General features: G+C 38.2%; 1 protein-coding gene across 1 annotated transcript; it reads left to right on the top strand.

The window, feature by feature from the left end:
• The first annotated feature begins 526 nt into the window (after positions 1-526).
• Positions 527-14,158, top strand: LOC121295172 (transmembrane protein 235-like). Its single transcript, XM_041219577.1, has 3 exons — positions 527-820; positions 5,935-6,072; positions 13,269-14,158. Exons 1-3 carry the CDS (start codon positions 640-642, stop codon positions 13,526-13,528), a joined length of 579 nt encoding a protein of 192 aa, XP_041075511.1. The 5' UTR covers positions 527-639; the 3' UTR covers positions 13,529-14,158.
• Positions 14,159-21,791: the final 7,633 nt, after the last annotated feature.

The raw sequence follows: 21,791 nt of genomic DNA, 5'->3' as shown, positions 1-21,791 counted from the left end.
GCTGTTATGCGCCTAAGCTTTGGAATAATCTTCTACAGGTGATCAAGGACGCTAATTAAGCTTTTAAAAAAACAACTAAAACGCATCTCTATGTACAGGCACTTCATTGTGGTTAGGTTTATGTCACAGTGCAATATTTTATTTTATAATATGCTATTTTTAACTATATGATTGTGTATTTGTTGTTGCATTTAGTTTAGTTTTTAGTGTTCTAAGTTGTTCAGCGCTTTGAGATGCTTGCATTTAGACTATACAAAATATCTATCAAGACAGAATAAGCTCATATAACTAGTTTGTTGTTGACTACGTCGAACTCGGCATACTGGTCTTGTTCACATTGTAAAGGTAGCAAGGTGCTCTCGACACATCCCTGCTCGCTGACTGCTTGGAAGTTCTCAGTGTTCGAGACTGAAAACACCCCCACCAGCTTTGCGCTCTTCGAAGGATGAATCCGATGGGAAAATAATAAAAAGACTAGCAGTGCGGATGAGCCTTGCTTGCACACAACGAGGGCAGTAAGGGTTACTGCAGCGCAACACACACACACAGAGAGAGGGGCTGAATATGAATTCAACTGCAATCCCTTTTTTATTTTGTTGCAACGTCTAACTTTATAGACAACATACTGTACACTCCCGAATGAGGATGAACTTGGGCAGAGTAGTTGTTCTTGCTGGTTTAAGTGGGATTGTGAGTTTCAGCTTACTGGTTTCTGCTATTGCAACCGACCACTGGTACATCCTGGAAGTGAACGAACCGAACAGCACTGTCGACCCGGGCGAGCTGAATTCTCACTCCGGACTGTGGAGGACTTGCGAAGGTACCGTATATACAGTAAAATATTCTTACAAATCCTGTGAGGTCACTGTATGTGTGTTTATATATATATATATATATATATATATATATATATATTAATATATATATATATATCTAATATATATACTGTTAGGATATCCTATAACACATGACATGTATTGACGAGGTTATTAGAACGAAATTCAGAGGACAGTGACGCTAATGAAGAGAGACCATTAATGAGGTTGCTGCTGATTGCCAATGGACGTTAGTATGGGACAGTACTTAAGTCTTCAGGACAGTTTCATAATGTAATGATACAGCTTTAAAATGATTGAATATTAAGTAGAAAATAATATAGGACTCCCATCTCCTGTCTGGCCATGTCCTGTGCACTCAGTGGAAATGACCAGTTTAACCCTGTGGTCTGTACTAACGTTGGAGATCAGCTGATCCCAAACTTTGTTCCCTGTATTTTTCCCTTGGCAATTGGTACTAAGATAGATTGTCAAGGTAGTGCAGAATTCAGGACTTAATTCTCGGGATTGCTGCAACTGACCACTTGTGGGTGCGAAAATGAAAATGAAAGATATTCATGTTGGAAGCCATGCTGAGGGAACTGAATGTGCTGAATTTATGGGTTCTGATTACAGTAATTTAAGGCTGTAACGCCCCCCCCCACCTCCCCTACAATCTGCAACCAATCAGAGAGGGCTGATTGAATCATTCGAGTTCCAAGTGAACCTTGGGGTCTATGAGTGTTTTTAAAGCCATGGATGGGATATAACAGAAATGATTATAGTTGGACATGAGAGTAGCATTTCAATCCTGACCTCATCATCCCCTGCTATTCAGTCGATTTTAAACAGCGAGCAACGAGTACTTTTTGATGGAGTTTGTACTCATGTCGAGAGGGTCTGGGTTTTGTTCATACAGTATTAAAAGTCCTCCTCATTGCATTCAAGGCACATACAGAACTTTCAAGTCTGTCAGTCCCTCCTGCTCTCTGTCTCATACAATAGGTGGGGCTGGTACAGTTGTCCCATGATTTGAATGGAATGAGGACGGATGTTCGGTCCCGGCACTTAGGATTCTCCAGACGATCTCAAAGCCAGTTAAAGAGAGATCAGTTTAAAGAAAAATAATAACTCAGTATTGGAGCCACGGAACCCAGATTCACTTGAAATGATTGCAAATATCATATCAGAGTAAGTTTGCTGGCAAGAAATAGTCACTAATTTCACTTTTATTAAAAATCAGCAAAATATACATGCCACAACATGTGCATAATTACTCGATTCAGTTAATATACAGTATATGTTTAGTTTAAAAGTGCAGATATTTGTTGCTGTAAATATAGCTATAGTTAGACATCCACAAAATGATGTTGCCACAGGTATTGCATGTTTTATAGTATATAAAAGCATATGCAATACATTTGAAGCTTCTTACTCCTTAATAATCCAATCAGTAGCCTGAATGATCGAAATACAGCTGGTGTTTCTGCAGCTCTCCAGCCTGTGCTTACTCTCAGGGCAATTAATTGACACCTGTATTATAGGTGAACATCAAACAAATAGGTACATGTTAGTTAAAGACAGCAGAATTCATGAAAGCAGAGCACTTCAAGAGGTCCACTTGTGATGAGACTATCTAAAACAGCAGAGAAAAATGCCTTTGATCAAAACGAAAGGGAGAAAGGCTTGAACCTCCGCACAATGTCTGCAAATATTATGTTGTCTTAGTATGGTGATCTGCTGGAGTTTTGGCCACTAATTGGCTGGTCAAGGCTGCGACTGAGCAGATGTAGGGACCTCCAGAGGTAAGGCTTGAAAGCCTATTGGATTAGCCTGCTGTGTGACCTTTTTTTTTTTTTTTTTGCAGGTTTATATACTTCAGCTAGTTGCTCTCACTTCTAAACCCAACAAAAGCCGTTACATTTCAGCATCACTCACAGTGACACAGTTACAATTTCAGCATCATTCACAGTGACACAGTTACAATTTCAGCATCATTCACAGTGACACAGCTTGCTCCAGGGCGGTGGCTGCTGTGTGTTCAGACTGGTTATGATACATGACATGTAATTATGAAGCTCTGATTTATAAAATGCACCCAAGGCTTGTTCAAGCTGTGCTGTCGATACAATGGTCCCCTTTAGTACTGCTTACGTCAATCTTTCTGAAAGATGATGTGCAGAACCTAAATTGCAATTATTGAGGGAGTATTCTTGTGTGTGTGTGTGTGTGTGTGTGAGGATGCACAAAGCACACTGGATACAATCAGTGTCAATCATGCAGGGGAGAACGGCAACCACAATGGTATACTGCATAGCTCTTTATCTAAACAGGCAGGTGTTGAACAAAACAGTAGAAACTATTAGAATGTGTAGCACAGGCTTGTTTTATGCAAAAGTTCTACATAGTATACAAAAGCTGTATCGATCAGTCACAGTGGGAAGACTGCTGACCAGGCAGGTGTTGATAGAGGACTGACAGTAGGTGTAGGTCTTCCATCTCCTGATGTTTGACTCAATGGACCATACTCAACCAGCCATCTGTGAAAGCAACGATGGTCAATCCTGATTTACCAGCCTGCTTAACCATTGCCAGACCATGTTGGGTGTGCGGCACCTTTGCCAGACCATGTTCAGTCAAGCACATTTTAATTGGAAGACCATGGAATTTCAGAACATTGTTGGACATGACAATACAGTTACCATGAGTAACAATAAAACGTGGTCAACAATAGCACCATGGTTCCCCGAGTATCTAATGGCAGCCCAAAGCCCTCCAAGACAGGACGACCAGACTGCGGCCAATGAAGGACAATCTTTATTTCCAATCTAGCTAGTCCACTGACAGCCACTGCTGGTAAATCGACAGTCAGACACTCAATCTGTGTTTGATTGCTTGAGGGTTTTTAATGCTACCTGTGGTACTTTTCAATATGTCGTCAATGCAAAATCTGCCTAGTGATAAGCAGCCCTTAGCAATACAGAGATTAGCAGCAATGGGTTTGCTTAATGAGAGACTAATTATTTTTCCCCCCTAATTAATTAGTTAGTGCTAATGGCTTTGGTTGGTGTTTTCTAAGTAAGTGAACTAAATGAGAAATTAAGGAATTTTTTTCAAGGCCCAGTTATTGAACTTAAAAGCTTATTTTCAATTAACTCGAAGACACTGAGAAAGACTTATGGTTGAAACGTTTCTTCTAGTATTTATTTGTGAGTGTTTTTTTTCTTCTTGTTTATCGAGACTGGGTTTTAGTCCATGACAACCTTTTGCCAGTTTTGATGACTCACCAAAAGTAAATTATAAGTTTCAGTATAACTGGAGTGTTTTAACGAGAGAAAACCAAATTTTTTCCATGGCCTGATCAAATGTAATTAAAGTTTACAACTTGGGTTCGGGAGGATGGACAAACCCCCACACAATTATCACTTCATTTAATTGAATCATATCATTTAATGATTCCAAACTGAATAATTACCACTTGTATAAATAACCTGTTTACTCACCCTTCCCTTCTCATTTGTTCTTTCCACCACCGGCCCCCATCTTCTACTTTAAATTTCTAAGGATAATTCTATGGGGGTCCCCTGCCTCGTCCTACGGGCAGGTAGGGGATCTTCGATCCAAGTAGGTGTTATGCCAAATTGTTGTTCTCTGTTCATTTGCTTTGCATACCTCATCAATAAAGTCGTTGATCTAATCATTGTGTCAGTGGGTTTGTCCTGAACTACTGAATTGGTCATTGACGGGTTTGTCCAATGACTGCTAAGCTTAGAAATCAAGGCAGTTGAGCAGCAATGGGGATGGTAGTTTTGGTATTGTGGTTTTTTTTGTTGGTCTAGTCTTATGCCTGCACTGCATGACAAGAGATTGTCTCTAGCCGTAAGTGTAGAGACGCTTTCCTTTCTCACTGACTTCTCCTCCTCTCCTTTTACAGGCAAAGCGTGTTACCCTCTTGTGTACCCCTTCTCCACAGACACCTCCAAGCAGCCAGAACCTGTGAGACGATTAATCAGTAAGTATAAGTTCCTCGTCTCCAGCCCTGTTTTACCAACTTCATTGATTTCTCCTTGGATACTGTACCCAAGATGAGGTGTAAATTCAGGGATAGACTTGAAGCAGGCTTGGCTCAGAACTTCAGATCACAATTCAATTCTGTGCAACCAATCAGCAAAATTTTGACCAATCAGCAAAATGTAAACACTTTTATTTAATCCCAACACAGTAACAGAACTCCAGAATACAGAGCAAGGGGTTTATAGACTGTAAATGCATCAGCAATCCAGTGCCGAAGAAAGATAGTGATCAATGACCTTTTCCTCTGGGAGAGTGGAGGTACGTGGAGGACACAGGAAGCCATGGGTTTTCTACCTGTTGCTCACTAACCAATTCAAGTTCAATTAAAATGCATTTCACGTTTCTTAATATAAACACAATCATTCCAGCAATCAGGAGCTTCAGCTAAATGTGAAGCGCATCATCAGCCTCTATGAACTGAATCATTTGGGTATTTGAACAATCATTGGACCCAATATAATTGTAAATTGATTTGGTTTTTCTTTTAACATATATATATATATATATATATATATATATATATATATATATATATATATATATATATATATATATATATATATATATATATTATCTTGCACTATAATTCCATCCAGGCCTTATAGAATGCAATATTGTGTCTATTGTGATGATCTAAAATAGTGGTGCACCTAAAACACTCTTACTTTACTATTATATCAATCCTGCTGGTATAGGAAACAAGCCTTTGCGAAAGGAACACGTGTTGTAGTAACTATGACATCTAGTAGTACTATAAGTTAAACAGATCTTTATTTGCAGGGTAGTTCCAGATAGTGCAGCGCTTCTATTTTCCCTGTATTTACCAACCAGTAACCTGCTTTGACGCTGCTGAGGTGAAATGGGAACATTCTCTTGTAGTGCTTTAAAATGAAAATCCATTTGGGCTGTTTGCATGTGTTTTTTTCAGAGCTGCACACTTTGTAGCCAATGGCAGTGTACCCCACAGATAAGCTTGTCGCTTGAGCCCCTTTGAAGGTGGCCGCTGTGCTGCTTTGCTCTTTGACGTGGTTGTGGTTCTCTGCAGACATGTTCAAGGCCGTTGTGATCCTGCTGCCCCTCAGCCTGGTGATGCTGGTGTTTGGAGGGATCTGTGGGCTCGTCAGCTCCCTGTCAAAGAGCATCTCCCTGCTTGTGCTTACTGGATCCTACCTCCTCCTCTGCAGTAAGTTATCTAAATGATAAGCAGGGGTTCATTTGTAAACAAAAGGTACCGGGTCTTATAATTAAAGTAGAGAGACAGCATTTTGGTTCACAGATCTAATTACTCCCCTTGGTTTACAGCAGCTCCCATATGCTTCAGATTCTCATCTGCTTGCGGGTTTCGTGCCTTGTTATTGGTAGCTGCGTGCCGAACTTCGCCTAGCCATGGTTTAACATAATCTTCAGGCTTGAACAATGCCAGGGACAGGCTGACTAATCTGATGTTAAGAACGCTAGTTTGTTGGCATTTTGCCTTTTTGGGGTGTAAAAAACTAATAATATTCTTAGTCATAGACGTTGCATCCTGAAATATATCGTAACAGTACACTTTTATAGGAAAGCGTTTTCTTTTTTTTTGTGCATGTTATGTATATATAGTTCTTTTTTGCAACACAATATGGTTTTTTTTTTCATACGGCTCATTTGAGATCTGTATAATTCTTACCTGTCAGACACAAAGGTGCCGGCAGCTTTTAGAACTGTGATTTTGTCCAACCCCATCACAGTATGTTTGTGTATCCTCACACCTCTGTATTGCAGATTAAATGATGACATTAAGAAATATGATTCATGATATATCATACAGCCCATCCTTACTATTATATACAACAAGACATTGGCAGGATATATTATTTTGTATTCCGAGAATAGCATGAATGTTATTTTAATGAAAGTTTTCATATTTAACTGACCTCAACAAACTAATGAAGCAATAAGTCAGTGTTTGCATGCAGCCATGTGAATGGCATTTAAGAACCTCCATTTGAATCCAGTCATTGTCATTTTATTAGCTGTAAGTCAGCTAAGGGGCCATAACAATACTGAGTACCAGGATGGTAAATGGAAAACTTATTTTAGGCCATCAAACTGTCAACCACTGCATTTAGAGTCTTTTAAAGAGAGGGCTGTGTTCTCAAAGCTATTTACTCCACATCGTCTTATTTTAAAAAGGATGAAGAAACCAATTCTTTACAAGTTTTCAAGTCTGCTGGGTTTTGGTTTTTTTTTAGTTCAATTACCTTAGTGTAGAATTTGTATAATTCCTGGGAATAAAATAGCCCATCATTAAAATGTAAGCACTTTTATTTCAACCCAACCCAGTTACTGAACTCCAGTATACAGAGCAAGGGGTTTATTGGATGCAGTTATGTAGACTGTAAATGCATCAGCAATTCAGTGCCGAAGAAAGATAGTGATCAATGACCTTTTCCTCTGGGAGAGTGGAGGCACGTGGAGGGCACTGGAAGCCATGGCTCTCCTACCGCTGCTCACCAACCTATTCCTAACTCACTTATATATCTTCTCACACTTTGTGACCTAAACTTTCAGCCTTTTCCAGTTTCTCTGATTAACCCTCTATTTTCCTGAGATATGGTGCGGTAGTTTCACATCCCCTTCAGCTATGTTACATTCCTTTAGATATGGTTGCCAGGCATTTCTGTCTCAAGTCTATTTTGCTGACAGCTAAACTGAGAACAGAAAACATTTGTGTAATAATATCAAACCTAAACTTTGAACCCTGAAATTTCATGGTTCTCTGTTTCTGGTTTTGGTACCTTTTGTTTTTTTTTAGAGTGCTTTTTTTAGTTTCTGAAAAGTTACGTTAATGATGGTTTGGAGTGAAGAGTTTGGGAATCTGTCCCAAACCGGTGTTAACATCTGCATGGCAGTCACGGCAGCTATCACAAACCCTAACCCTAACCCTAACCCTAACTGGTGGCATTTTCAAAGAAGAAGAATTATTTTTTTAGTAATACTGTTTAACAAAAAATACAAGAAAAGCCTTACTCAACAAGAATATTTTCAGCAATCTAGGTCTAACGTACTTTAAAAGAAAAAAAAAAAAAAAAAAAAAACTCATTTGTAGTCAATTTCCCATATACATTGGAAATATTTGTGAAGTGGGTTTCAAGCACCACTATGGAAATATTTGGCTTAAAGAAAAACTCAATAAGAGACAAGACTTTCAAACACAGTAATCGTTCTATATTATGTTTTTTGTATTGATGCAATTTTATTCAGGATTCAGGAAGCATTCTTTCTCGCTCTGTCCCTATTAACAAAAGTAGGTTTCATCACTCATAATGCATTGCCATTGAAAGAAGCAGACTAATTCACCTCTCTCATTATATTGTCCCCATTTAGAATGTAGACTGTATCCATCTGCAATGCAGATAAACAAGGGGAGCCTGTACAGCACTGTGAAGTGTTTGGATTATAGCTAGAGAGTCTTGTGCCTACAGTACTTTTATAAAGTATGGTGTAGTATTCTTAGAACAGGAGCCAATCTGAACACAGAGACAAAGTGGCAGATTGTAACAGAATCTGATATTGTTTTTTACTGTATTATACTTAACTGCAGATTGTGAGCGTTTGATAATTGCTGCTCATTGAGAACGCAGAGAGCATTGCAGCACGAACCCAGTTCCGAGAACGGAGGAATCTCAAGTAAAGAACAGCTCAACTTTTGAACTTGGATTGTTTCACAAGGAGCTGTCTAAAACGGGATGCATGCTTTTTATTTCTTTCTTTCTTTTTTTAAGTTAGAGTACCCAATTATTTTACCCCAGATTTTCTCCCCAATTTAGACTGTCCAGTTCCATTTTTCCACTCACTAGAGCAATTCCCCAGTGAAGAATACCTTGCTGATCCACTGCCATGTCGAATGAGTGGCTTTCAGCCCGTGATGGCCCTTTACCATATTGAGTGTGTCACTGTGAACTGGTTGCACAACCCTTGCATCTTTATTTTTGTTCCTGAGTGCTTGTCTGTATTCCGGAGATTATCGTCCTTCATTTCTGATTTCATTAAGCATTCCTGACCTGTAGCATCTGTTGTTTATTTAGATACAATTTGGTTTATCTGAATTGCTTATATTGTATCTTTGAATCCATATAGGTATATGTATATATAACCTGTCTCTGTCAACGACTTCTTCATTAAAATACAAATGCAAAACAAAAACCTTGTGCCTGGCACAGGAAGAACAGAAGGTCACCAAAAGCACTGGAAAAGTACAAATAGTACTCTTCATCAATTTCATCGAGACATTTAAAGCTACACTGTCCCACAGGAATGCTGTGTTTTAATTAAACCTTTCAGGCATGAAATATGGAAAATATTTTTACGTTGCTATCTATTAGGGAAATATTGCATCCTCTCACAAGGCTATCATATGTTTGTGTCTTCCATGTAATGCAAGAAGAGAGGTTTTTTTATCCATCCCCATATGATGCATGAAAAGGTTAAAAATTGGTGGGCCTGGTGCTAGTGTTTGTTGTACACAAATGTTATTACTAGTGCCTTCTTCAATTAGTTTAATTAAACAGGTTTTAAATAACCATCACGCTTCTTCAGATCTTGTGCCATGCTTGTTATGCCATATTCAATTTGAGCTGCTATTTCTTCTATTGTGTCATATAGCCGCTGCTGTCACCCAGGACCCTCTCAGCCAAGGAAACACAAGTGGCAAGGATAAAAGACAGCAGTAAAAGCACTATCAAGCATGCTTCAGCAGCTATTGAAATTAGCACACTGTCTTTACATTCTGAATGCTTTTAGATTTGATTCAGAATGCCTAAACAGCTTTTAAGAGTTAATTGCCAAACAGAATATACAGCTAATTAATTTGATGTACTGTATGAAAAACCTTGAATTGGAGAGTGCTTTTGATACATCTCACAAAGACGCATGGTAAATCACAGTTCAAGCCACTCTAACGCACAGTAAATGCACACACTGTATTATAATTATTACATTTCTATGACGTCAACCTTGGATCTTTTAATGGATTCATTTCCGCAATTTCACTGAAAACTGTGGACTTGAGAAAGAGTAGCTGTATTTGTCATCCAATTCAGTTAAAGATGTGAAATGGGATTAAACCACTCAAAGGACTCAATCTGTGTTCATAGAATCCACAGTTTCTCATGCATTGGAAACAGTGGGTTATTTTTTATCGATTCAACACCTCTTGTTGTTTATCCCTTACAGAAACAGCAATTTGTAGGATATGCAGCAAGGTGCAGAAATCAAAGCGATTCCGCCTTATTTCATTTGGTTGGTTTTGAATACAGATCAGGGTGTCTACGAGTTTCACTGTGTTTCTTCATTCAGGGCAATGTCAAGTCAAATCCGGACAGGCAATGCAGGTCATTAACAGTGCATGTAAAGCTAGTAAGGGATTGTGCTAAAGGGATGGTTTTGACACAGACACAATATGTAGGAGATCCGTCATCCTGTATCAGTCAGGCACACCCTGTCTGGCTCCATGAAAAACAAGTGCAGTGGATAGGAAACGCCACTCAATCTTTTATGTATACAGTCTTGGATAGAACGCTCCTTACAAAGAGAGATTACAGCAGTGGCACCAGCCAGGAGTTGACAAGGTACCCTGGGAAGCATTTGTTGGCATGGCAACAGGAACAGAACTGCCAGGCAGTGGTAATGAGTAATGAAAAAATAGCCCCACAAATTTGGGACTAACATGACAGGCCTGGGACCAGCATGGAAACAGGGCTGTGTGCTAACAGCCTGCAATTACTGTGTGACTAGATCAGAGCTGGCTTTATTCCATGTGGGGAGGTGGGGAGGTGGGGTGGCGGAGCTGCGTCGGGGATGCAGGGCCAGAGAGAAAACATTGCAAATACAGCATCCTTCACAGACAACTCAGGAGAAGATAGACAGCATAGTGCTGCCTGAGCGAAGGGGAAGATAGACAGCATAGTGCTGCCTGAGTGAAGGGGAAGGGGGAGAGGATATGAAACAGACAGGTGGTGAGGGATTAAGAGATTGAGAATAAGAAGTACGTTATTTTTTGCAAAACACCACAGTAAAATCAGTTAAACGTGAACCCAGAAAAAGAATATGATCACATGTTATAAATTGCTCTGTCATGCCTTGTTCATATATTTAACCTAATCCAATAAGCATCAATAATAATAATAATAATAATAAATAATAATAATAATAATAATAATAATAATAATAATAATAAAAGCTTATAAATTAAAGTTTTGACTTTATTATTATGTGTCCACGTCTATAGGGCACAGCAGCACTGATAGATGGATATCACTTCAAATAATAGAACTCCAGTTAAGTTTGCAACCTGATACATTCTTTTTTTTAACACACAATAAAAAAGATTCAGTGACTCCATTTCAATCACAGGCTTTGCAACCCTTATTGAACATGAACAGCGTGAATGTTTCTGCGTGTCTAGTAGAGATGGCTTCGTCAGGTTTGATCAACAGGGTGCTAATTGCTAGAGTCAATGTAAGTGGCACAGTGTGGCCATTGTAACATAACAACTCAAAGAGAGACATTTCTAATGCAGCTTCATTTTCTTTCTGTTTTTTGTTCTAAAGAATTACATTTACTGGCCTTCCTGGATTTATTCAGTGCGATGGCTGAAACTGTTTTTTAAATTTGCTACCTAGTATCGATAATGAACATTTAGCTTTCACTGTGTTCTTTGCTTTGTTCATATTTTTCATGCTTTATTATCTGAAGGACCCATTTAGAAAACCTCTATAAGAATACCATTAAAGGTTTTCGCCATTATTAACACATACAAACAGTTTGAACCCTTTTATGCATGGAGACATATGGAGACAGATAAAAAAAAAAAAACTTGCTTCTAGTCTTTACATGAGAACATGCGGCAGATGCAAATGCATGATAGCCTCATGAGGAGAGGATGCCAATTTTCCCCATATAAAGAAAAAATGTATATATTATGTGACAAAAACTACTTTTTGTTTATAGCACTTTTCCATATTTCATGCATGAAAGGGTTAACACCTGAATAAAGACTTGAATCATGTTATAAAGTTTCTTATGAATAGTTACCTGATCTTATAACAATTCCCTCAAAGCTGATTCCCCATGCGAATAGCTGACCTAGCCTGTAATACAGTACTGATGTATGGGAAGTAGAGTCGGGGTCATTCCAATCTACTGCAATGTGCTTTCAATTGCAAGACCTGAGTCAGATGTTTTAAATGTTTTTACCACAACCATATTACAACTGTAATTGGGCAATGTAATTGTAATTATAATTTCTCCTCACACAGCACAGACGTTCTGAGTTCCTCTGATTTCACAAGCCTGAAGTCCTGCCTCTTATCCACTCTGAATGTGCTCGCTGTCTGACCAGTAGGGTTCCCTGTTCCGCGATGAATAGAAGCAATCTCTGCTGGTTTTCCATCCCTGATCCCGCGAGCGTCAGAGCCAAACTAATTAGCAACATTATTTGCATGACCCCTAGGGGTTCCACATACGCAGCACCTTTAACCTTGTTTTTCATGAGAAGACATCGCCGCACCACTTCCCACTCACGTGTACTGTGTTTTTGGAAGTTCCATTATAGCTCCATTATCTGAATATTAGCAGCACGGTCCATCCCCTATTACATTATAATTGCCTTTATCTGGGAAATTGGATGCACCTCAAACGGCCTTGATCACAATAATGAGAAAAGACAGGACTGTACAAACAGAACAAATAAAAAATCCTCAGATAAAACATGTGAATTGTCGAGTCTTTATAGCCTCTTTGGCAAGGCGTATTATTAGAGAGACCAAGAGTACCCTGTAGACTACAAGGCAAAGCTTAGAGTCACTACAAGCTACATCAAGCTGGCTATTGAACGCCTTTGTCATTGCTTGGTTGATTATCTTGTATTGCTTCCCTGAACTCCAGCATAGCCATTATTATTATTATTATTATTATATTATTATTATTATTATTATTATTATTATTTATTTATTTATTTATTTCTTAGCAGACACCCTTATCCAGGGTGACTTACAATTGTAACAAAATATCACATTACAGAATATCACATTACTGGTAAGAGCAGTTCTAAAGTACATTAAAATCAGTAGAAAATAAGATCAAATTCAAATAAGAGCAAAAAAATAATACAGTAAATAATTACCTTTAATTGCGAGTTCGACTAAGAGCAGTTAATGTATAGATTCTGATTGACTGAAAGATCCTGAGTAGTGTATAATAAACTAATCCAGGTGTTAGCTGCTTGTGTTGCTTCTTCATTGTTTCAGGTATGCTCTCTCTCTCTCTCTCTCTCTCTCTCTCTCTCTCTCTCTCTCTCTCTCTCTCTCTCTCTCTCTCTCTCTCCCTCTCTCTCGCCAGGCCTCCTCACGCTCTCGGGGGTCAGCGTCTACATCATTTACTCCAAGCTGGCATTTGAGATCATCGTGCAGGAGTACGGCGTACAGCAGTTCGCCCACGTGCACATCGCGTTCGGCTGGTCATTGGCAATGGCCTGGCTGTCCTTTACTATGGAGATCATCGCAGGGTCACTGCTGCTACTGGCTGCCAAGATAACTGATACCCAGCACAACTTAGAGGCTACCGCGGGGTACTCCCTCCCCATGGAAGAAGGGCTCTGAGCATTGCATGCTTAATAATCTGCTGTATTACAAATTGTATTGCAGCGTTGATATTACAGCTTCCCTGCCAACGCTTCTACACACAGTTACCACCTCCTTAAGCCTTTCAGCTGACAGAGAGAGACGGTAGAGGCAGTACACTGAGGTATTGTGTTAATGTTTCATACATTGCTGTATTCTTTGATTGCTTAAGTAAGAAAAGCACTGTTTCAGTGCCATATTGTTTTAACCCCTGTGTATCAAGAGTACACATCACTCGCTTCTTGACAGTGTCTTTGTAGTTGGTGCACAGCTGTATTCAATGATTTTTTCAATGCAGAAACAGATTTTTTCAAGTTTTCAGAAACTGTTTTAAGCAAGCAGCACAGTAGCATGCATAGGGGCTATACTTCCTACCATGAGGAGCCAAGCCCTCAACTGTGATGCCAGACCAACAGGGAGTCTCTGCTTCTGTTTGATGGGTGGGGACCATCTCCTGTTGGCGTGAGTAGGGAGGTCGTCAACAGCAACGCAATTGGAATGAAGGTAGCACATACGCTCCAAATTGTTGATTGCATTGAGGATAACGTTTTTGCAATCGGGCTGCTGCTGTGCGTTTTATAACTTTCTTACTGAAGCCCATGGCCTGGTTTTCCCGACCCTAATTAGCCCTCATTTGGGACTATTTGCTAGAGTAATCGTAGATTTCAGTTCATTGGGGTTTGTGAAACCATTTTTGGGCAAACTTAAAAACATTTGTCACAGCTGTCAACATTTGCCAAAGCTAGTTTACAGTCTGGGAGTGAAGTTGACAGGCTTGTTAAAACTCAGAGTTTCACAAAGTTTCCTAGTTGAATACATGTGGGCCAACATGTTTGTATATTCGAACACCCAAAATAAAGAATAAAGGGCAAATATGTATGTGTACTACAGTTTAAATTCACTGTTCGGAAGAGCCGTCCAGTTTTAAAAAGTGTACGAACACTTTCTTTGTTCAAGTTGCTTTGTTTATTCAATAACCTTTAAATAATTCAAAACAAGGAACAAACCTGGTTGTACCTTTAATGGTTAGTGCAAATGTTACTCCATCCATAACAGTAGATGTACATTATACTGCAGTCCAGAGTTAAAAAACAACTTCCACACTGTTTTGTGGTCTGCTTAACATTTAATATGTCTTTATATTCAACATAAAGCTACATTAGCATTTTAATTTCAATGTTACTAAAGTTTGGCTTCATTTTTTTTAGCACTTGCTATATCCATTTGTTTACAAATTTAAAGTTAGCTGGTGCAATGCTCCCAGAAGCTGTTTCATGACTGCCGAGCAACAGTGACTGTTTGCAGTCATTACAGGGAACTCAGATGGGGATCTGTTAACATTAGCTGAAAACATGTGACAACTATTTATAATTGTTAATACAATTCCTATAAATATATGGGTCTAACTTTTAAAGAATGCCATATGTGTTTTTAAGTGGTCTTACCCCCCAGATTCCAGACATTCTTTGAAGAAGACTAACAAGTGATAAAGGCAAACTCATTGATTACCAGAGAAATCTGTTCAGCTAGATCCCTGCTGTAAAGATCGGCTAGGCTTGACTTTGTTAAGAATATTTAGATTGTTATCAGAACTAAGTATCGAACATCAAACAAAACATTTCACACTTGTGACAATAAATTCCTATCTAAGAGACATTGTGACTCTGAATGGATAGTCCATAAGAGCTCTTCTCAAAAATAGAGTAATACTGCTGGACGATGGAGATGGTTTAGTTTGTAATTAAAATACATTGGCTTTCCTGGTAAAATATGTTAACTGTTATAAAAACAATATTCTAGTGAACTTTTAAATTTAGAAATGTAGACAATATAAAGTTTTAAAAGCCCTACTTAAATAAAAAAAAATGTAGTTTGTCATTTAGGAAATTGCTTAAAATCTAATTAAATAATTAAAATGATAATTATTGTGCGTATGTGATTTTATTTGGTACTGCATTGTGTGAAAATACATCAGGAAAATATAAATGTGATTATCAAGTAAAAATTAATAACTTGTGAAAAGTTATTTCACAAAAGAGTATTTTTAACTGAATTCATTTGGTAAAGATTTACGGTCTTTTGGTTGGAGTAAAGATGGGACTAATGATTTCTGATCAAAGACTACTTTAATACTGCTTGCATTCAAACAAGTTATTACGATATATATCTATATATATAATATATATATATATATATATATATATATATATATATATATATATATATATATATCAAGTTATGAAACACTTTGTGATGGTGCCTCCATAGTAATGCTATTTGCAATGTATTAAACATGTAAATGCTTGATGTAACCTGCTTAAATAACTTTAAAACATGTCAAAACCATTTTTATATGTATTTAGCTTATTTTGAGATATCTCATGGTAAAATATGCTGTGTAAATTAACTGTTTAAATTACTTCTAAGATTTTTATAATCTAGAGGATTTTAACTAAGTAGAACTTGTTGGGTACTTATCAGAAAAACTAATGATACTGTGGATTATTTTGATATTTTCTATAAGCCTTTGATACTTTTTTCTTAACCTGGTATAACTTTGTTATTTAAATACATGGTTAAATGAAACCTGATAATGTAAATATTATTTAGTTATTACATTTTTTTTTAAACAATTTTATAACCGTTTACATTTATTAAAAATTGAAGAGTTTTCTTTTGTTTGTTTTGTTTTTTTGCATTTTTATTTGAAATTTGAAATCCGGAAAGTATAATTAAAATATAGTTTTAGCATTAATGTTAAGAACATTTTGAATTTAGTTAATTTATTAATGTTACAGTTAATTAAAAGTAATATTAAATATTAATGTGATAGACCAAACACTCTAGACTTATAACTTGTATCACCACACAAGGCAACACAATTGGAAACATTGAGGAATGGCCACATGCTTATTAAGGGAGGACAGAACCTTTGTTTGATGATGGAGTTTGAGGAGAGATCAAAAACTCAACTTAAGAATCTCAATATTACTGCCCTGAACCTCGGAAACTGTCTGCTGCTGCCTTCCCCCACAATATGAAGCCTTGGTCTACTTCTCGATAGTAACCTCTCCTTTAATGCCCACATCTACTCGGTGGTCAAATCTTCCTTCTACCTCCTCCATAACATCTCAAAGATCTGCCTTTACCTTTTCCTCCTGGATGCAGTGATACTCTGTCATGCATTCATCTCCTCTTGACTTGACTACTTCAACTCTCTCTATGGTGGCCTTCTGTCACATGCCATAAACAGACTGCAGCTGGTTCAGAATGCTGCAGCTAGGATCCTTACCAGATGCAAAAAACATGATCACATCACCCCCTGTCTTGCCCAGCTACATTGGCTACCTGTAAAGTTCAGGATTACTTTCAAAATTCTCCTGCTTGCCGACAAGGCCCTTCATCACACAGGTCCTGAGTATCTCTCCAACCTGCTGACCCGCTATGTTCCTGCCCGCAAGCTGAGGTCCTCCGACTCTGGCCTGCTTTTTATACACAAGCCAAACTGCACCATGCTCTTTAAGCCTGATATCAGTTATTAGCGGCTGTCTAACTTGCTACTTCAGATTTTTCACTGTATCGTTGTTATGATTCTGTATGACCTATGCATCCACAATGTTTAGAGCTCACATCTAGCCTTGTATTGAATGTATTATGCCTTGTATTTTATTGTATTTAATGTATTGCATTGTTTTCACTGTTTAATGTATTATCCATTGTTTCTCACTATCTTGTAAAGTGCTTTGCGATGGTGGTCCACTTTGAAAGGTACTATACAGAATAGATATTGATTGATTTATTTGACTGATTATTTTTTTCAGTTGTTTAGTTTCTTTCTATAAATTAACCTTTTCGCTTGCTTCTGAGTTGGCAGTGTATGCATTATACTCTGCCACTGAAGAGTTCTAGGAGCAATGTATTGTTGTAGCAATGTGTTTACAACTAAACTCAAATTCCAATTTAAAAACAATGTCGGCTGTACAAGGAGAATCGTTGAAAAAAAGAAAGGAGAATGAAGGGAAGTCCACTTTTTTATTATGTATATCGGTGTACAGCGAGTGGCAGGGATGTTACATGTATAAATGATGTGCTTTTCTGTAAAGTTATGCTGCTCTTTTTCTTTTCTTCCTGAAAGCCTAGTTGCTATAAAAAATTAATTTATTTAAAACCATCTCAATGGGTTAATTTGTGTTCTATTACACTGAATTGCTAAATACACTTAACCATTTTCCAGTCCCAGTGGTCTGTGTCATTCGCTTCTCTAAAGTCTCAAAACGACTTCATTTAAGGTCTTTTGTTTACAATTATTTACAAGAGCTTAATAATCTCGCGCCAATGAGCATGTTTCTGCCTTTGTTCTTCCATTAGTCTAACTCTGTTAGCACTGGTAATTGCAGTGCAGAATATGTGAATCGAGCCAAATACACGATAAATACAAAGTGGAGTCACAGACCACGTCATTAAATACGCTATGCTGGTAGTGCCACAACCATTACAGAACATTTGCTGTCATTTGAGTCTTTGATATTTCGTTGCCATCTTCTGTAAACATACATAATGGAGGGGTTTTTTTCATGAAAGTATCACATGAAGGCAACAGTATGTATCGATTCTTCCTTTCTCCAATTTCACCTGCTATATCCTGTACAAAAAAGGCTCATCCTGATGCCATGGTTACACAGGTGCCATGCTTCTTCACACAGAGGTAACAGAACAACCCCTTTAAAACTAACTCGACACGTCTTTCTTTAACATTGCTATTCTCGCATTTCGTTTTGTTAACAGCTACTGATGAGGAGCATGTAACGACCATGGAAAGCTGTATCAGCTGTAAAGTTTAAAAATGAAGGTAAGCATTGAATGAACTACTTTTTACACTATCAGGATGAGACCATGTTTCAAGTCTTCCAAATAGCCACATTACATTCACCATTGAACGTTAGTGTTTCGATATAATACTCTACACTAGTATTAACAGAGGCTGATTACCTGAACCCCTGGAGAGACAGCCTCAGACTGATACACTGATGATCTGGAGGTATTGGGAGCTTCTCTGTCTGTGCCATCTCTATGCCTGTTACTTATACTCTAGTAGAGCATTCATGACTACAGTTTGTTTCTGTTATCTTACTAGTTATAATATAAATGAGTTATTCAGCTGTTACCTCACTCAGGTGCAACCTACCATAAACTACTCTCTTTTACAAGGTTGCTGTGGTTAACTGTTTATCATATTTATTCCCATACTTTCTTACATATGTCTTATCACTTCACTCTTTCTAAGCCAAAGTTGCCTTGGCAACTCAAGCAAGTCGCCTCCAGCAGACTGGTTTAACATTACCATCTCATTTCCTTTCATATGATTGCTAATACATGGTCATTCTCCATAGTTACTGGGTAGGAGAGCCAAAAGGAAATATTTCTAAAGGTAATACGTGGCAGAAATGTAGAATGTTTTTAGATTTTTTTTGTTTGCTCATCTGTATCTAGCTTGTATAAACTTAAAAATGTTTTTTTTTTTTTTACCTTTTTTACTTAAAAGTAGGCCGATAACTTACACACCTCAGTGGTGGCTGTTTAACCTGGTCCTTTTTATATATACCAGGTGATTCAGTCTCCACTGAACAGGTTTGACCACTGTGTGTGTTTATTCCTTGTTAATGTGTCCATTCCATTTGTCAAGTTGAATATCCCTGCTTGCTGTATCCTTGTAAGACTGTCCATGTCAGTTTAGCTTTTTGAACATAATCAGAGGTAATCTGCAATCTCAAAAAGGGCAGAGGCTTGTCCCATGAACATGTTCCTGTGGAATACAATGCTCATCAGCATTAAGAGGCTTATAGCGTCTCCTATACAGATACTGAGAAGGCAATCAACAGATTTCTACTAGCAAACATAATTGATAATTTTGCAGCGGGACTGAAGCAATGAAATCCCAAGTACTGGCACTCCAACCCCAGCAAAATGGTAGCTTTTGTGCAGCTTCACAAAAGGGTTATTTGTCGTTTGCGTTCAGTCGAATACCAAGACATTTCTAGCTTTACGCTCAGTAGCCTAAATACATTTTGTAAACAGAAATATAAGGTCTGTTTAATGTGTCACGTTTGTATACTATTTCATTTTGTACGTATCTCTACATGAATTAGGTCTGTTTAAATGCGTATTCTCGTTTATCTTAATTATTTTATTTATTTTCTTTATTCGCTTGTGGTTATTAATTGTATCTACGATCTTAACTTAAAATACGTTGAATACAGGAGAGTAGACAGGTGTGCACTAGTGTGAGATCGGGACTGCAAGCAGCAGCAATAGTCAGAAAGACTAATACAGACACTTGACATTGAGTACACGTGTAGATTGTCGGGCCAGCGCTCAAAGACATCTGCAATTTGGATGTGTTTAATAAGCAGTGAAATTGGTTTGGGCGTATTACCAGGGAATTACGGCAGGGGGCGCACCGTACTTACGAATTGCATATTTAGAGACGGACAAGAAGTTTCAGTTTTTAAAAGAAAGTTGGATAATGCGTTTTTAGGAGGGTGGGCAGGTAGATGTTGCGGCTGGACACTACTCTCTGGGTTTGGTAATTAATGCTGAGGTATGAGAAGTAAATGATATTGTTGTTTTATGGCACATTTATTTATTGGTGTTTTAGATGTATTGGGTATTAACTGGAATGGTATTTATTGATTTTATGTTAATTGATTTATCTAGCCTAGTTAGCCTGGTCATTTCTGTCTGCAATAAAAACTGTTATTGGAATTATCTGTGTGGTTGTGTTTCTGGGTTTGTTGTGGTATTGGGATATTGGGTTACGGTGGGATCTTGCAGTGGTGGACTATAAGTCCAGTTGCCACTGCGCAGGAATATACCAGTGACATTAACACTCAATCAATAGTATTATTTGCACCTGGGATTGGTTGTGCTTTTTTTCCCTTATAAAAGATGGAATGGGTATGAAGTTGGGAGCGTGCAGAGGAAGGCAAACGTAAGACAACTAGCAGAGCGAGGAAGGTGAGGGAAACTCAGTGATACTCAGGGATCAAGAGTGACAGAGTTGAGAGTCAGGATTATTGCAGTGCCCAGCCGGAACCAAGCGAGGAAGAATGGAGGTTCGAGACTGCTACAGTGACCTGCTCCATGCCGTGGAGAGCCACGTGCCCCTGCAGCTGCTTTTATGAAACAAATGGAGGGAAGTTAATTTGCTTTTGTGTTTAGGCTTGTGTGTTTTAACAAAGTGAAGCTTAACTTGGATGTTACACTGTCTTGCTATTCCTTAGCTTCTCAGTATTTTTTATCTTTGTTTACTTTTCGCTGTGGCCAGATTATTTACTGTGTGGGGTTTTTATATCATTTAGAAAATGCAAAGATTTAATTTTTTTTTTTTTTTAGAAGAGTATTTTACAGCAATTATAGGAAGGGCGAGACAGGGCTTGGCCTATCTGAGGAGTAGTGCATATTTCGTTTGAGTATTGATTTATTGCTGATTTGTTATTCCTTATTTTTGTGTGTGGACTAACAGGGGAGACGTTGTTATCCTACACCCCCTGTCTGCCACGGAAGGACGCTGACTATTCTTTTTGCACACTGAATTGTGCTTTATTCCCGTTTTTCAATTGGACATTTTGTTTTTGATTTTTGTGTTGAGCACTAGCTTTCTGTTATTTGCTGCTTTGGCTCCCAACCAACAGAGGGAGCATCTCCTTTCTGTTGCTTCAGCTCCTAGCCAAGTAGTGGAGTCTCGTAAACTTGTATGTGTTTTAATATCTTTGTGCAATAAACCCAGTTTTGTAATGACTGTCTCTTGCACTCCTGCTTGGTATTGGTTTGTTAACGCAATTGCTCCAGAATAGTTGAACCTGGGGTTAGGGGGATTCATTTCTATCTAGCTTTTACTTGGTCCTATTTAGTGTCATAGTGCCCTTTAGAACACTAAGTGGCGAAGATCGGCAGAGAACATTAAGTAGTGGTAACCATGTAATCTCGGGGTGCACATCATCACACCTTTTCCTCCTCACAAATGCACCGACACAGCGGCCCTGCATGGTCATTCGGGCGGGTGGTAGCATTCACAGGGAATGGAAGCTGGAAAGCTTTTTTTTTTTTTTTTTTCCTAGTCCCTCCCAGAGTTACCCTTGATGTTTACCCCGAAAAGGGGCAAGTTTTATTTCCACTTCTTTTCGGCTGGCTTATTTCATAGCAAGTTTTTCTTGAGGGTTGTTATATCTGAACAGCAGGGGGA

The sequence above is a fragment of the Polyodon spathula genome, chromosome 20, assembly GCF_017654505.1.
Source record: "Polyodon spathula isolate WHYD16114869_AA chromosome 20, ASM1765450v1, whole genome shotgun sequence".
NCBI classification, from domain to species: Eukaryota; Metazoa; Chordata; class Actinopteri; order Acipenseriformes; family Polyodontidae; genus Polyodon; species Polyodon spathula.
The sequence above is the reverse complement of the archived record's forward strand: the minus strand, read 5'-3'. Positions and strand labels throughout refer to the sequence as shown.

Coding starts and splice junctions, on each gene's coding strand:
- LOC121295172 (XM_041219577.1), top strand. CDS start 640: ATGAGGATGAACTTGGGCAGAGTAGTTGTTCTTGCTGGTTTAAGTGGG. Junction 821..5,934: donor ACTGTGGAGGACTTGCGAAG/GTACCGTATATA, acceptor GGTTCTCTGCAG/ACATGTTCAAGGCCGTTGTG. Junction 6,073..13,268: donor ATCCTACCTCCTCCTCTGCA/GTAAGTTATCTA, acceptor CTCTCTCGCCAG/GCCTCCTCACGCTCTCGGGG.